Genomic DNA, 16,052 nt, shown 5'->3' on the forward strand with positions numbered 1-16,052 from the left:
TTACTCAATATAACACACTTTGCATTATGTATTACAGGTTACAAGTTGCACAGATATCTATAGAGTGGTATACAAACATAAAAGAACCAAATTCACAGGGGAAAATTTGCAGTTATTTGACCTACACTTTACTCTTCGATTTCTTGGAATTTAGTTTTCGTGGCTTAGCGCACTCTGTTGGTCAGTTCTTCAATTATAAGAATAATGGTAAGAGTGCACTTTGCGCAGAACAAGTGATTTTGTCTCACGATGTGGCATTAGAGAAGGAATAAAATGAATGTAATTTGTACGTAACAAGTACGGTTCGTTTAGACAAGATTAGGTAAGGTTAGGTAAGTTCGGTTCGTAATAGGTTCCTATGAATGTTCTGCTCAAAGTGAACTTCGAGAACTTTGCCAGAATAGCGATTCAGATACTCAACAAAACTTAAGAACATCATTTAAACTAAAGAATATGAGAGTATATATTGTCGTTGGTACCCTCTTCCACTTCGCTTTACGTACATAAACTCCCTAAGTTTCAGGCCCTCAGAAACAAATGTCAATAAAAGTAAAATAAATTATTGTTGTTACACATCTGTTTTTCAATTTGACTAACGTCTAGTTTATTTTTTCCGCATGCCAGTTTGGTATCAATATTGAAAGAACAGCGTCAGATCTTTAACACTACTTTTTTGGGAAACCTAGAAGCTCGTTTTTCAAACCTTTGATAATCCTGTGGTGAAAAATGAGCAGAACATATTCGTACCTTATCCATATTAAATGTGTTCTTTTGCTTATAGCGGGAAATCCATCTTCTTCAAAATTAATCATTTTTAGAGAATCGATGGAACATTAATTCATTTATATTGCTTCCTCTGTTATTAGAATAAGTTACTGTGCAATTAAGATGGTTTTTGCCCATCTTGAAACAGTAGCATAATTGTTTATGTAGTATTTCACGTATTCTGTTGAAAAATACCACGACACCTTTACGTGACGTCACCGGCCTCAAAGTATCCTAGGAAAAACGAGAACAGAAAAGCTGAATCAAGAATTCCCTGGTTCTAAATTAACTGTAAAAAGCATAGAAATTCGTGTCTGGACAAACTAAATAACATAAATAGGCAGATTGGGCCATAAAAGAAGATGATATACGTTACAGACCATAGTATACCTGCATGTAGTAACGTATGCCTATTATCGTTATAATATGTAAACTTCCGTTATAATATGTAAATCGTTATAATATGTAGGTTGAGTAATTTCCAACTTCCGGAACCAATTGTGAAATTGGTCCGTTTCGAGCATACTCATGCTTTTTGTGTGATGGAACTACAAGTGGGTAATTCACTTCGAGTTCGTTCCTATCGGTCGCATCATCAATGCCAACCTTTATTCCGAATAGTTGAACCGGATGTATTCTGCACTACACCAAAATATCCTACATTGATAAACCAAAAGCGAACCCTGTTGCAGTAGGATAACAAGAAATCACACTTGGTTTGGAAAACGCAATAAGAAATGCAGGAACTTGATGGCATCGAACTGATGCCACCTCTCGCACATAGCCCTAACTTTGCTCCTTTTGATTACTATATGTTTCTGTTCATGGTGCACTTTCTAAAATCACTATCCTTTAACAACCCCCAGAAGGTGGAAACAGCAGTTACTGGCTTTTCTGTCTCTAAGGATAAGGAGTGGTATCGACGTAGAATCGAGAAACTGGCAGGGAAGTAACAGCAGACAATCCAACACAAGGGGCTATACTTTAACGGTGACTTGCTTTCGTTCTACTGTAATAAATAGAGATTGTGTACCATAATATTAAAAGATTTATGATATTGATGTTAGTATAATTAATATACAGGGCGATTATTATTGATAATTACTATGCAGGGCGAACGTTACTCAGGAATGAGGAAATATCAAAAGAATTCTCAAATGAAAGAGAGGAATGGGCATATATCTGCATATATAATAGCTATCTAGAAGGGCTCAACGTATCATGTGTTCATACTACCCTTAATTTAAATTACTATCAGCATATAGTTCTTGTATGAAAAATCAAATTAGCCGAAATAAAAAGAATATTGAAAACTTCATACTTAATTTAAAATTCTATACAGTACCAGTATTCCTATTCAAGTTTTAAATTTATATTTAAAATTAATGTTTTACAACAACGCTACTTTTAAGGAAATTGCGGGATATGAAAACTTTCAAAGTCTTTCGTTATGAGTGGAGGTAGCCCATGAAACGCTGTATTTCATGTTATGTAACTCCCATCATGAGAAGGTAAAACACTTACTACTCAGCAGCTAAATTGACGTTTGGAATGGACCAATGATCTCCTGATGCGGTGTTGCCAAACCTCCGGTAAGAAATTTGTTTTCAGCGATCGAATATTGCTACATGTTAACAAGATTTTCATTTCACTAAGGATATACAGAATATCGGCCAAATCCGGCGTTATAAACACAGAATGGCAACGTCGCTGGAAGGGGATTGGTTCTCGTCAGAGAAGCACTCAAGGTCAAGCATCATTTCGCACAATTGTAAATATTTAGTAGTCAGTACATTGTCGCACAATAGTCACGGAGGAGTGCACATTACACGCGATGTTGCTATAGGAAAGCTTTAAACTACGAAAACAATCGCTGGTATGGTATCTTCTGTATATTGCACCCAGAGAGTAAGACTGTCATAACTCAAAATAGGTTTTAAATTGTTATAATTTTTTATTGTAATTCGTATGTATTGAAGAAATATTTTCTCTACAATAATTAATACTATTCATATTGAAATAACGTTACAATTATCTTTGGATACTTATAATTGTTTTGTTTAGCTGTAAAATTGATATTTTAGAGTTACGACAGTCTTATTCTGAGAGTATGGCATGTAATCATCTGGATCATAATTAGTGCTAACAATTATTCTCATTTAAAATAACCATTTGGGCATTCTTCATGACAACATACGTTGATTTGTCCCAAAATACTTATTTTTGCCTTTCTTCAGTTGCTCAAGGGCGATGCACATTTAGGGTTGTTTACAAGACGAAACGAAACAGGATTTCCGTAACGAGATAGAGAGAAGACAGAACTCTTCCAATAGAAACATATATACTTTTTGAAATGAGATGGAATTCTCACGTCTCTTCTTAGCAGCCCTATTCACATTTATTCGATTCTATCTACTAATAAAAATAAAGGGATTTTCCAAAATACGTGGGTGGCCAAGATTCTTGAACAAGATAATGCGTATAACATATTATTTAGATATGGACAGCTTTTGAATGTTCGTGATCTGAAGGATCTTTAATCTCACAATTCTTTCAGGATGTGCAATATCTTGATATCGACTACATGGACGGCTACGCAGATTTTACATATGACCAGATTAGATTTCAAGGTCTTCCCGAGTATATGACGCAGATGCGAGAGGAAGGGGTGAGGTTTGTAATTATCTTGGATTGTGGCATTCCAATGACCAGAGACAACTATCCGACTCATCAGAATGCTCTGGCGGCAGATGCTTACGTTCGATGGCCTCCAGAGATTAACAATGGATCCTACTTAATTGGACATGTAAGTCAAAAACACACTTGGTCTTTGATAAGTTTATTATGCTTATTAATATTGCATATATTCTAACATACAACGAACAAAACGACAAATAATTTTAAAAAAAGTATGTTTCAAATAATGATAAAGATATACAGGGTGGTCAACATAAATTTCGTGAATAAACATATTTTATTGCACAATAAGCAAGGAAGTTATAGTTATTGGTTCCAGCAGATAAAATTTCAATACATTTCAAAGTGATGATCTTCCATGTCTAAGCTCAACCTCCAGCGCTCGACTGCATGTCTAGAAACATAGGTGCATAGGTAGTGTAATCGCAGCAACCACTGCAGTATTCCATTGTGTTAGGTTATGAATGCTCTTGATCTTTACCTTCTACATTTTTGACTTGTTAAACCAAAAGTCTAAGGGTGTAAGGCTGGAGAACGGGAAGTCATATCTTGGGTGAGCCACGACTAATCTATCTTTCGGAGAGAACTTGATTCAGATAGTCCAGAATAATTATGAGTCTCCCAAATAATATATAATTACATGAATTAACTTACTGCTAAACTGTTGAATGGTGATGCTCAAAGCATACTATTTTTCGTAGCATTATAAAAGAAATCAGCGAAATTTGAATTTTAACTCTGTTTTGTTTGCTACCTATTTACTGGTAAACACAAGTTTCAGACCACCTAACAGCAATTAAAAATAAAGGAATTAAAGGAAAAGAAAATTATAACAATGCTCTTGTGTTGGTACAGCATGGGCACCCAAAACTGATATTGCACTAATGTAGTTTTCCCTTTATCCTTCTAGATTACAACTACTAAATATACTTTGTTTGTAGTAATACACTGACAAGGTCATATTTTTTTTTCGCTAATACTGAGTTTGATACTATTCTCTCTTGATTAAGGAAATTTAAGTTTGCGCTTTGGACAAAAATACATTAATTTTTAGTATAATTAAAATAATGAAAAAGGACTAGTTTACTTACATCATGAAGAAAAATCAAATTGCAGAATGTTTAGCAGAAGAGGTCCAGAAGTACGTAAAAAATACAAAATTTACAGAAGAAATGGATGATGCGAGTACTTAGACCTAACGTAACGTAACCAAATCTAATCTAACCTAACCTAAACTAACCAAAGAAAACCTGGACTAATCAAATATTAATTGAAATAAACGAAATTTTATTATTTTTTTTTTTTCGAAAATTATACTGGACCCCTACACTAACATAATATAACATAACCTAACCTAACCAAAACTAACCTATTGTGAACAGAAATAAGCGAAATTGTAACATTTTCTAGAAAAAATGGCTGGACCCCTTCTGCTAAACATTGGTCATTAAATTCAACATGCTCCTTATTAGAGGCAACAACTGGCGTAGTCCACAAGATAATCAAATGCTCCTTTTAGTCATTTCGGAAATACTAGTATTTCGTCTTTGAGATCTCTGTCTGAAGCTCCTTTCCAAGTTTATAACATTCACGTTCAGATATTATAAATAACTCATAATGTAAAAAAAAGTTTTAAATTTTTCATGTACTTAATCGTACCGTACAAACTTTATGCTCTTTCTCTCACAACTTTGGTAGACTTGGTTCCGTTGTGCTCTGAATGTCCCATATTCATGTTCAGTTCTATAATTGGTAGAATACTCAGTTAATACATCCTGTTACGTTATGTTAGTAACCACTATAAAATTGTAATGTTAGTACGTCTGTCTGTCTCTCCGTTACTCAACTCAATAACTTTCAAACGAAAGAGAAATTTTGAATGCTTTTCTTATTTAATAGAAAACTAGAACAATTATATCAATCGATTTCGTTTATGGAGTTAATTCGTTCACATCTTCACGAGTAAACATTGAATTTAACAGTGGCTATCCATATCCCATACATGGAAGTATTTCGTGTGATCCCTTGTACTGTATTTATCAGAGTTAATTAATCACTAAAAAGGAAAGGTGGTTTCATTCAAAGTTCGAAAACCTAGTAAATGACCAGTCATAGCGTCGTCTGATGCTTAGTTCAGAATAATGAGTTTAATGGAGTAGTTCTTCTAGTGTGACTTTGTCTAGTAGTGAAGTCAAAAGTTTGTTGTGCGATAGAATAGTCATGTTGTGTTTTGTGATGGTTAATTCCAACTGCCTGATGTATGACGTATGAGCAAGCCTTTACAGTCGGAGAAGGGACAGTTATAACAAATGGAACAAGCAAGGGGAAGTTAACGAGCTTTCGGAAGAGAATAAAATAAGTGTCCGTAGTATCAATGGTAAGAGTCATGCTCATACTAGTAGCATATCTGCAAAACCTTCAAATAAGTCATCAATGTGTTTGTTTGTTTGTTACCACTGCCTTCTTTCAACGGTAGATTTTCTGTTTGCTCCTTGTTCTTTCTGTATGATCTACGGAGAATGGGAGTAGCAAATGGTGGAATCACAGAGTATATTCTTTTGTGTAGTCAATTAACAAGCTAGCAAAATAAGTTATTTTTTGTGCTACGAGCATTTACATTATTCAGATGTTCTTATGGCAAAATAAGTTAATTTCTTATCTTACAAGCGTTTACATTATTCAAATGTTCTTATAGCAAAATAAATTAATTTCTTATCTTACAAGCATTTACATTATTCAAATGTTCATAAAGATTGCTGTCAAGATTAAGAAATCAACAGAGTGCTCTATATCAGACGAGTGCTGTCAATGTTTATTCTTGTGATATAATCACAATTATTTCGTTTTTATGCAAACGTGAACATAGTAGATATTCACGTATACAACTGCTTTTGGTTATAACTTCAAAATAAAAACACTTCTAAATAAATAATTCTCTAATTTAAAGATGAATAGTTTTCTTTAAGTCACAGCTAACTTTATACAAATCGGTTCTCATTCTCCGATGCTTTTGAGGCACGTTGTTATGCATGTGATATCTCTATTAAATATTATGGTAAGAAATAGAATATTGAACTATTTAGTACAGGAGTATGTAGGCTTTTTAACTTATATTAACCCCTTCACATATGACTTCTTTCGGAATTTTTTTGCAATGCTGTAAACATCTATGCCTCTTCTGGCGCTTACTTAAACTAACAGATGTTCACAAAGCACAGGAAACCTGTAAGCGTCTGTCTTCTATTGACAGCATGCGGGATACAGCCGCTCAAACATCGGAACGCGTAACACGCGTCAAAATACGGAAGTAAAAAGTAAAAAGCAACGCGTCCAGCGCGTCAAAATATGGCAAGGGGTTAAAACACCGTTAGTTTGAAACTTGGGGATTGCCTCTGATGAGCAGTACTGTAAATTGAGACAGTGTATAGTTTTGAGTTTTTTAGGCTGGAAACAGCAGAAATTTTAGTAGGCATGAAATGAAGGTAACGTACAAACTTTTGTAAGAAAGAGAGACAGGTTGCATGTTAGGAAAGAGAGATTGTTTTAGGTACTAAAGGTTATTACCTTGGTCGTCTATTGGGCTATCCTGGTTTTTCGTTGGCTTGTAGAAGTTTTGTTGGTTGTTGACTAGCTATCAAGCTCTGGTTTAGTGGATGGGAGGGGACCAAAGTCAGTAACGTTTCAGCACCTCCTTTGAATATGACAAAATATAATGAGAGTTAAACACTTCTTTTTGCAATTTATAATCAGTATTGGTACTATCACTTACCAAATATTCTCTTTTTTTTTTAAAGTAAATTATTTCCTTTCATTTCTCGTTATTCATATGCATGTTATCTTATTTGAATAGGTATGGCCTGCTGAAGATACTGGATTCCCAGATTTCTTTAGGAATTCAACGATTGACTGGTGGGTTAGCGAATTACAGATTCTACACGATAAATTGCCTTACTCAGGAATATGGATTGTAAGTACAGTGTGTTAAATATTTTTTTCAAACTGTAAATTTGAATTGTTGAGACCTGTTATTGTAGTAACTGCCTAAGGTATAGACACAAAATTTTTCTTACTTAGAAATCGTAAGATGCGTTCTTAAATGTCTATAGGTGATTCAAGTAATTTCATCACTTAAAGTAACTACTAAAGTATCTTTATATGATACCAAGAGTTGCATATTCAAATCAACACACTATGCTAGATGAAGAAAGAATAGACCGATGAATGATTCTCATTTATTTGCATCTCAATAATTTTTTAAAATCTTATTTTATACTTCAAACGCAAAGTCCCAAAATCAGATGTTCTATTTTGGGGCTAGCAGAGTGCATTGTCCTCCTAAGGAATATCAACGTGTGCATAACATATATGCCCATGAATCCCAATAATGAAACAAGTTTGCATAAAATATATACGTGTATGACTCTTAAAGTGTTCAATATGATCTATTTATTCTTTATATGTTCTTATTTTGATAACATAGAAAACAATTACAAGTGCTTCTTTCATTATAATGTTAAAATAAGGGCTAATTATTTTCAACTTCCACTAAGCCACCAGAGGAGAGTCACGTGCGATGACAAAACAAACAGAAGGCAACTTGTTGATTGGGTGTCGATCACCCTGATCACCGTTAAACAGACTCTACAGTTTAGTAGTTCTCAAGGAACGGACATAAACGTATCGTCCGGACATTCGAGTCAAACCTAGTCCATTCGATAAACATAACAAAGATATGTTCATGCGCAAAGAATTAGGTTCCATAGACAAAGGAGTAAGTCCGTGGGGCCCATTAACCTGTTAGTATAAAGAAAATCGTTGACTCACAGTGAAATAGCTGTTGCATCAACATTGTTCATTGGAAAGTCATGGTTTTATAGTTCATTCTCTTCAGCATGAAACAAGCTTTTCAGAGGTGTGGTGTATTGGAACCCATAACGTACTTAAACAGGGAAAATTGGGAGAATGTCGGGAAAATTTCCTCCAGAAATCCCTTCCATCAACTTTGGATCCCTCTGGAGTCGCCTCGGATTAAAGCACAGAATCCAAATGCATCTTGAAAATTACTATAAAATTACTATAGGGGATAAGGAATGTACGTACCAAGTTTTGTATTGATAGATAGAATTCCCTCATACCTATTCCGTCTATCAATACGAAACTTGATACACAAACATTTCTTATTACCTGCAGTATTTTTCGAGATACATTTGGATTGTATGCTTTAATCCGAGGCCACTCCAGAGGGTCCAAAGTTGATGGGAGAGATTTCTGGAGAGAATTTTCTCGAATTCTCCCAATTTTCCCTGTTTAAGTACGTTATGGGTTCCAATACACCACACCTCTGAAAAGCTTGTTTCATGCTGAAGAGAATGAACTATAAACCATGACTTTTCAATGAACAATGTTGATGCAACAGCTATTTAATTGCGAGTCTACGATTTTCTTTATACTAACAGGGCTAATGGGCCCTAGGGACTTACTCCTTTGTCCATGGTACCTAATTTTTTGTGCATGAACATATCTTTGTTATGTTTATCGAATGGACTAGGTTTGATTTGGATGCCCGGATGACACGATCATGTCCGTTCCTTGTGAGTATTTGTTATTTGTGAAGCAGCGGGCGAGGAAACAAGTCGACTGTAATCAAAGCGCCAGCCCAGTATGAACTATGTGTTGTAATTTGCTTTCTTTACTAAGAAGGGTATAATATAGTGCAGTTCGTCGTCGAATGAAAGATTTACCGCAATAACTTTTGAGTAGAGCCTATTTGAATAAGTGTTGTAGAAAGTTTTAAGAAAAAACGCGCAGACGTAAAGAACGGAAATTTGTTACGACAGACGACCTTGCTGAACGAGTGAATTAGGCGGTTCCTGAAGGATCAATTTAAAGAATAGCTCACTATGACACTCAGTGGCGATGCGTAATCCCACAAGTAGGGTAGGCCTGATAAACTAATAACATAAATAACATTTAATATATCATAAAATGTTTAAATTACACTCAGAAATCTATTTTTCTTATTGAGTTAATAAAAAAGTACGAAACCTAATACGATACAAACTACGAAATCTATTTATCTTAAAGAACTTTCTTAGGTATATTTCTAACACTGTTTAGAGTTGAATTTATGTGCATTTATACATAGTAGTTTTGTTGTTGTTGTTTAATTTAACAAGAAAGAATGAATATATAAGTAAAAGTAGACGGAAAGTAGTCTATCCTTCTTCTTCCTCTTCTTCTTCTTCTTTTATTATTATTATTATTATTATTATTATTATTATTATTATTATTATTATTATTATTATTATTATTATTATTATTATTATTATTATTATTATTCAACAAATATTTACATGAAGAAAACCCTTAATATGTATTAACTGAATTAACTGAAGTGCAGTTTATATTTTCCTCTGTCTGGGATTTGCAAGGCGGATGAGAGGAATTTCATCCTCACTTGCTGTTTTCATTCCCTTCACATTTGAAAATGGAGAGAGTGGAAAAGAAAGTACATTCTTACAGTCAGCTGTCAAATTTGTTGGATAAGCATTTGTCACTTGCATCTCACACTTTAAAGTAAGTACAATACTGCATTTAATTCATGCATCACGTGATTATGACTTCACTAGAAATGTTAATGCACCGAAGGAATTTCATTTGAATTAACACAAGATATTTAATATTGTGCTATGCAGCGACATATTTAAAGGGGTGGGTTCCCGGCTTAAGCACTCACCGAAATTTTATCGAACTTTTTATTGTTTCATACATATTGCAGAACTTACGCATTTCCAGGAACAAACCCCATCAGGAAGTCGCGGTCGGAAAAAGGGATTACCGCAGTCGACGGTGGCATGTCGCCGGAGACAGCCAGCACCAGTCTGCGGCGGCACGACGATCTACTTGTTCAAAGTTGCCGACTTTTTGCCGAAGCGGCAAGCGGTCGAAAATCGTAAAATAAAATGCCCTTTTCCGACTCTTTGTCGACTGTTGCCGACCGTCAGAGTCGGTAAAACACTCGGAAAGGCCTCTTTCCGATCCCTTGCCGACTCCTTATGCCGGCCTCTTTTCGACGGCGGCGCCGACGTATTTAATGCTCATTTCCGGCTGTTTGCCGACTGCTAGGCAAGGCAACTATTCGTCGCGGTCGAAAATCGCGCGGAAAAACGCCGGTGTTCGGCGCCGGCAATCCGACCGCGGCATCTGGTCAGCATGGACAAATTGTCCGACTTTAGGCGGCAGGATCCTGATGGGGAAGTTAGCAAAGTCCGTACCGAAACAAGCAAAGCTCCCTGAAACAAAATCGTAAATATTCCACTGATTCTATGAAATGGAAAACAACTTAAATTACACAGACTATTACTATTTTATCCTGTGCGGTAGCGTTTGTTTAATTTATACATATGTTTAATGTATCAAACTTATACTCCACAAGCTATTATGGACCAGGTTCCATGTAGGAAAAAAGAAACAGCTACTCTGAATAACTCCTGAGAGTATACACCTAAATTAAACAAGTTATCACTAATAGAAATAGGTTACATAATTCTACGCAGAAACTTCTTACTCTTTTAAGGACATTATTTTATAACGGAAACACACACACACACACACTCAAAAACTATTTGCTGAGCAAAACAATATATTCACATAAAAAAACTACATAATGTTACAGTTTCGCCAACTAACACGTATGTAGCTTTTTTTATGTGAGTATATTGTTTTGCTCAGCAAATAGTTTGTGTTTAAGTATATAGAAAGCAAAGCTTCTACTTATGGAAAATATTTATTAGCATTGAAAGATGCCTTCAACGCTAAAATTATACTCTCAGAGGCGAGTTTTAGCACCTTCCCAATAATGTGTGCAATCTCCAGCGATAATAGCTTCGCTTCCTGAGCAGCATAACCTGTAAGCCTGTCTAGCGAGCTGGTGAGGCTCAGACGAAAGGGTCTCCAAGTGTTTCCAACCCACTATTTTGTTACCGAAAAAAAGCTAAATGTTGAAGTATTGACTTTATTTTATAAGAAACCAAAGGTAAAGAAAATATACATTAGACAACAGGGTAGGCCCAGCCTCAGAGCTTCATAGTACCATTCGCCACTGATGAGTATCACTGGCGAGTGGCTACAAGAAATTGTGCACGGTGCGTTCCAAAGTTGCTCACCTATCACTATAAATCAGGTTCAGTTATCAGGCGGAAACCTTCCTTACGGAGATCATACCAAAGTTTCTGCCTAGGTATGATGGATGTCTTTATCGCAGTGGCTGCTGCATGAAAAAGTAGCAGATGATTGTACCTAAGGTTTGCATCGATTAACGTTTCTACATGGTTCCTTTTCATGCTTTACCGAAGATTGAGAAAAATAACCCTCTTAGGTCAACAGTAAGACATAACCAATAAAAGTTCCATATATATGGCACATTTCTTTGGAATCAACTAGAAATAAATGATACCGTGAGTGCTGACTGAAGTACGTTAGGCTTGGTTCATCTATTGAGTCTGCAAAAATACACTTCATATACTCAGAACATATTAATCTGAAGGTCAATCAAATTTTACGCCAACAAATCTGAAGCAAAGAAACAAATAGGATAACTCATAATCCTAATTCTAGAAAATATACAGGCATACGAAAAGAACTGCAGTCATTTTCTCCACCAATTAAAGAGGCATAAATTTAATTAATTTTATTCACACAATAAAATGAAAGTCCTGAACCCGTAACACCTGCATAATTTGAGATTACATTTTTACGACTGGACTTCCAAGTTTAGATCCTAACAATAAAATTTAATCTGAGATTTTTGATCAATTTCTTCATCAATGATTTTTGATCAGTGATCATAATCTTGAAAGAATTATGCTGGTAAGGAATATTTATTTGACAGAATTGTTTAATAAACTTCCGTAAATAAATAAGTAAATAAAAAGCTTTTTTCGTTTTACTTCCTAGAAAAATGTAAATGTATTTTAAACCTAAATGTTGCAGAGTATTCGTAAAGTAACCGCGTTTCTCAATTGTTGAAAGTTTTCAATAAATATAGTAGATGTGAGACAAACTTTGAACAGAATATAAACTCTGACAGTTATTGCTTATAATTCACTTGATTCCTGTGGGATAGAGGGTGAAAGCTAGTACCCTAATAGCATGTTGGTTTGCAGCAAGTCTTTCACTATATTTGATTTTAACTTGCTGGACTTTCCGTGCACTGTACACCTGCTGCAGACTTTTTGAAAGAGTTACTCGCAAATGTCGTAATTTGATTTTCACTTGCTAGATTTTACTTGCCTCGGAGGCTTGCTGCAACTTTGTAGCAAGTGTGTCAGTTCTAATTTCTACCAACAGGTGGCACAAAAGTTTAATCTTAGAAATCTCCCCGCCAGGCCGCCATTTGTAGTAGGTGCGAAGTGTGTGAAGCATTAAAACAAGCGGATAATTAAGATAATTACGTAAGTATCCAGTATGTAGAGATAATTTATATGTTAAACGTGTATTGTTTGACAAAGTTGTTGAGAAAAATATATTGTGTGTATGTTCGTATACAGTATGTATACAGTATACGGTAAATGCAGTAAATGTACCTGCAGAAGACTTACAACACTCACTTGCTGAAGACCTGCTGTAGACTTGCAATGTAAGTATATACTTGCAGAAGACTTACTTCAAACTTGCTGTAGACTTGTTGGGGACTTGCAGTGCAAATGGTATCCTTGCACAGACTTGCTTTCAACCTACACAAACTTGCTGCCAACTTGTTGTGCACTTGTAGTGCACGTGATATGCTTGCAGAGACTTGCGTCAAACCTGCACTAACTTGCTGCCGACTTGCTGTGCACTTGCAGTGCAAGTGGAAACTTGCAGTAGGTTTGCTGTGCAAGTAAATCCCTTCCAGAAACTTGCTTTGCAAACTTACCATACACTTGCATTGCAGGCGTGCTGCGAGTTCGAAGAGCGTCAACTAGAAAGTTTGCATTAAACTTGCATCTAACTTGCAGACTTGCATCACAAGTCTGCTGCAAATTTGCCAGACTTGAATTGCAAATCTGCTGCAAGTTTGTTGCAAGCCATTTTTGCTATCCGGGTAAGTAATAATTTTAATAAATGATTAACATTTCACTAGAACTTAAGGTTGACAGACGGTCCAGATTCCCCGAAACAGTCCCAGTATTTAATTTTTCGTCTCCGTGAAAATTTTGTAATCACATTTTTCCAATTCCGCATAAATGTCGGTAGCTGGAAATCTTATAAAAATATAAAGTTTTCCAATTCTAGTGATACTAATGTACCTTTTGTAGCACTAACATGAGAAGTTGTCAGTGAATTGGTGTAAGAATATTCGGTAGAATCAGTGACATAACTAGGACGAGCAAACGGGGCTTGTGCCCTGGGTGCCGAATTCGGAGCGCGCAAAATTGGGCAAATACTTGGGGAATCAGTTTGGTTTGGTTCGTCAGGGGGCGCTAAGACGAATTCTTGTCCCGGGCGACAACTAGCATATTTGCGTCGGTAGGGTACAATATACCTACCTGCAATCTATTTTCATTCTTCATTTTATCTTTAATTATTCTGAAATTCCTATATAAAATCACCGATGTAATTCAGGATCTACTAGACCTCAGTTTACATTTTGTATAGCAAAAATTGAACGTATTTGCAAGATAACTAATATTATTATTTTGTAACTTTGGAGATGATTAGTAGTGATGCATTTGTTTTATAATCATTTCAGGACATGAACGAACCTTCTAACTTTGCTACAGATCAAACGAAATCAACAAGGAATTTGGTTTGCCCTGAAAATATATATGATAACCCACCGTACTCACCACGTAAGTAACAGCTAGTCACTAACCTTTGATATTGCCAAGTGTTTAATAATTACTGAGGGCTGAATCATCTAATTTTTATAAATGCATTCAAATTCGTGCACTAAGCCTAAAACATTACTTTGATGACCATACTAAGCTGGATGAAATGAGTTAGGTGTCAAATGCTTCAGTGCATAAATCCTTCAAACACTGAAGAAAAATGCCGGTTTTACTCACCATGCATGAGACAGACTTCAATTTTCTTTGACGAATAATCAGGAACAGTTACCAAGAAAAGAATTTTTCTATTGTAATTGTTTGATGTATTAACAATGATATGTTTGCATCATCTAGCAGCAACAGAAAAAAAAATTATTTTGGGCTAGGGAAATATGTGTCACAATGGTAATCAGAAATGGATGAGGTGGTAAAGCACGGTGGCTTAAAGCCAGTGTGCTTGTTACAGTTAAAAATAAATAAAAAAGAGCAACACTCGCTTTTAAATTACCCGCTTCAAGTATCTTGTTAATATTTTAGGTATATTTTTTTAAATAAAAAAGATCGCGTCGTCGCAGCGTACGCACTCATACTAGGGACGTTCAATATGTTTTCCTAAGCTGTAAAAAATATTTTTAAAGACACATTTATAAACTATACATACATATGTAGTTGGGTCCGCCCTCACTTCTCCACACAATCCCCATTGTGAATCAGGTAGTTGTCCCACCGTTGCACCAATTTGTCCAGACCCTTTACAAAAAAATTCAGGGCTCTGGCTATTTGTTCTAGAACACTGGCAGGGTGGATGAACTTGCTCAAGAAAACCGTCGAATTAAGATATGCGAAGTAGCAGAAAGGTTGAACACTTCTGTTGGAACAGCCCATCACATCATTCACGAGAAACTGCAATACCGCAACGTGTGTGCACGATGGGTTCCCCATCAACTGAGTGGCGATAATCGACAGATGAGAACGGGTTGCAGTCCTGTAGCTTTAATGCGATACCAGCAAGATGGCAATGCATTACTCATGCTCATTGTGACAGGGGATGAGATATTTGTCCATCATTACACTTCCGATGGACGATGAACGTTTCGAAACAGATAAAGAAGAAAAGCGGAGTGTGGCTCTGGCAGCTTATACATTTATAAATCTATTCTTTTTACTGTGAAAAACAGGCATCTCTTCACTTTTAACAAAATGTTCATAGCCATAATACATGACAAGGCAGTACAATGTTTGTGATGCATCAAAAATATGCTAATATAAGCAAAACAGTGTATATGAATTGTGTTAGGTTGTATAATAAGCTTCCTATGTACTTAAAGAATATGACTAATGTTTCCGTTTTTCATAAGAAGTTATTTAGCCTACTTGCTTGCAAAGTGCTATTACAGTATTAAGGATTTTAAAAATAATTCATTAAATGAAGAATTGGTAACAGATATTCCTTCTTGGTACATGTCAGGTGTGGTAAAAATGGTTTCCTAAATACCATGTAAATACTTGATATCTCTTATTTTATGGTTTTATAGTTTAGTAAGATGTATAAATGCAATATTATGTATATCTTTTGATACCTCAATATTTTGTAAATAGGCAAAAATTGGTGATAACAGTAATGCTTACATGAGAATTTTCTCGCGTTTTGTAAGCTAATGAAACAGGCAAATAAATGAAATTAAATGAAAAATTAGGAGAGTGCTAAATAGCCAGAGCCCTGATTTGTTTTTGCAAAGGCTTGGAACAAATTGGTACAATGGTGGGACAAATGCCTGA

At 35.5% G+C, this 16,052-nt stretch overlaps 1 protein-coding gene across 2 annotated transcripts in view; it reads left to right on the plus strand.

The window, feature by feature from the left end:
* Window positions 1-16,052, plus strand: part of LOC145673464 (lysosomal alpha-glucosidase-like) — a 264,976-nt gene that overhangs the window by 124,394 nt on the left and 124,530 nt on the right. For both annotated transcript variants that reach the window (XM_081743185.1, XM_081743184.1), the window contains exons 12-14: window positions 3,323-3,571; window positions 7,313-7,429; window positions 14,195-14,294. In XM_081743185.1, the coding sequence (XP_081599311.1) occupies window positions 3,323-3,571; window positions 7,313-7,429; window positions 14,195-14,294 (466 nt within the window). The remainder of the gene's footprint in view (window positions 1-3,322; window positions 3,572-7,312; window positions 7,430-14,194; window positions 14,295-16,052) is intronic.

The sequence above is a fragment of the Thermobia domestica genome, chromosome 16 (genome assembly GCF_964235325.1).
Source record: "Thermobia domestica chromosome 16, izTheDome1.hap1.1, whole genome shotgun sequence".
NCBI lineage: Eukaryota > Metazoa > Arthropoda > Insecta > Zygentoma > Lepismatidae > Thermobia > Thermobia domestica.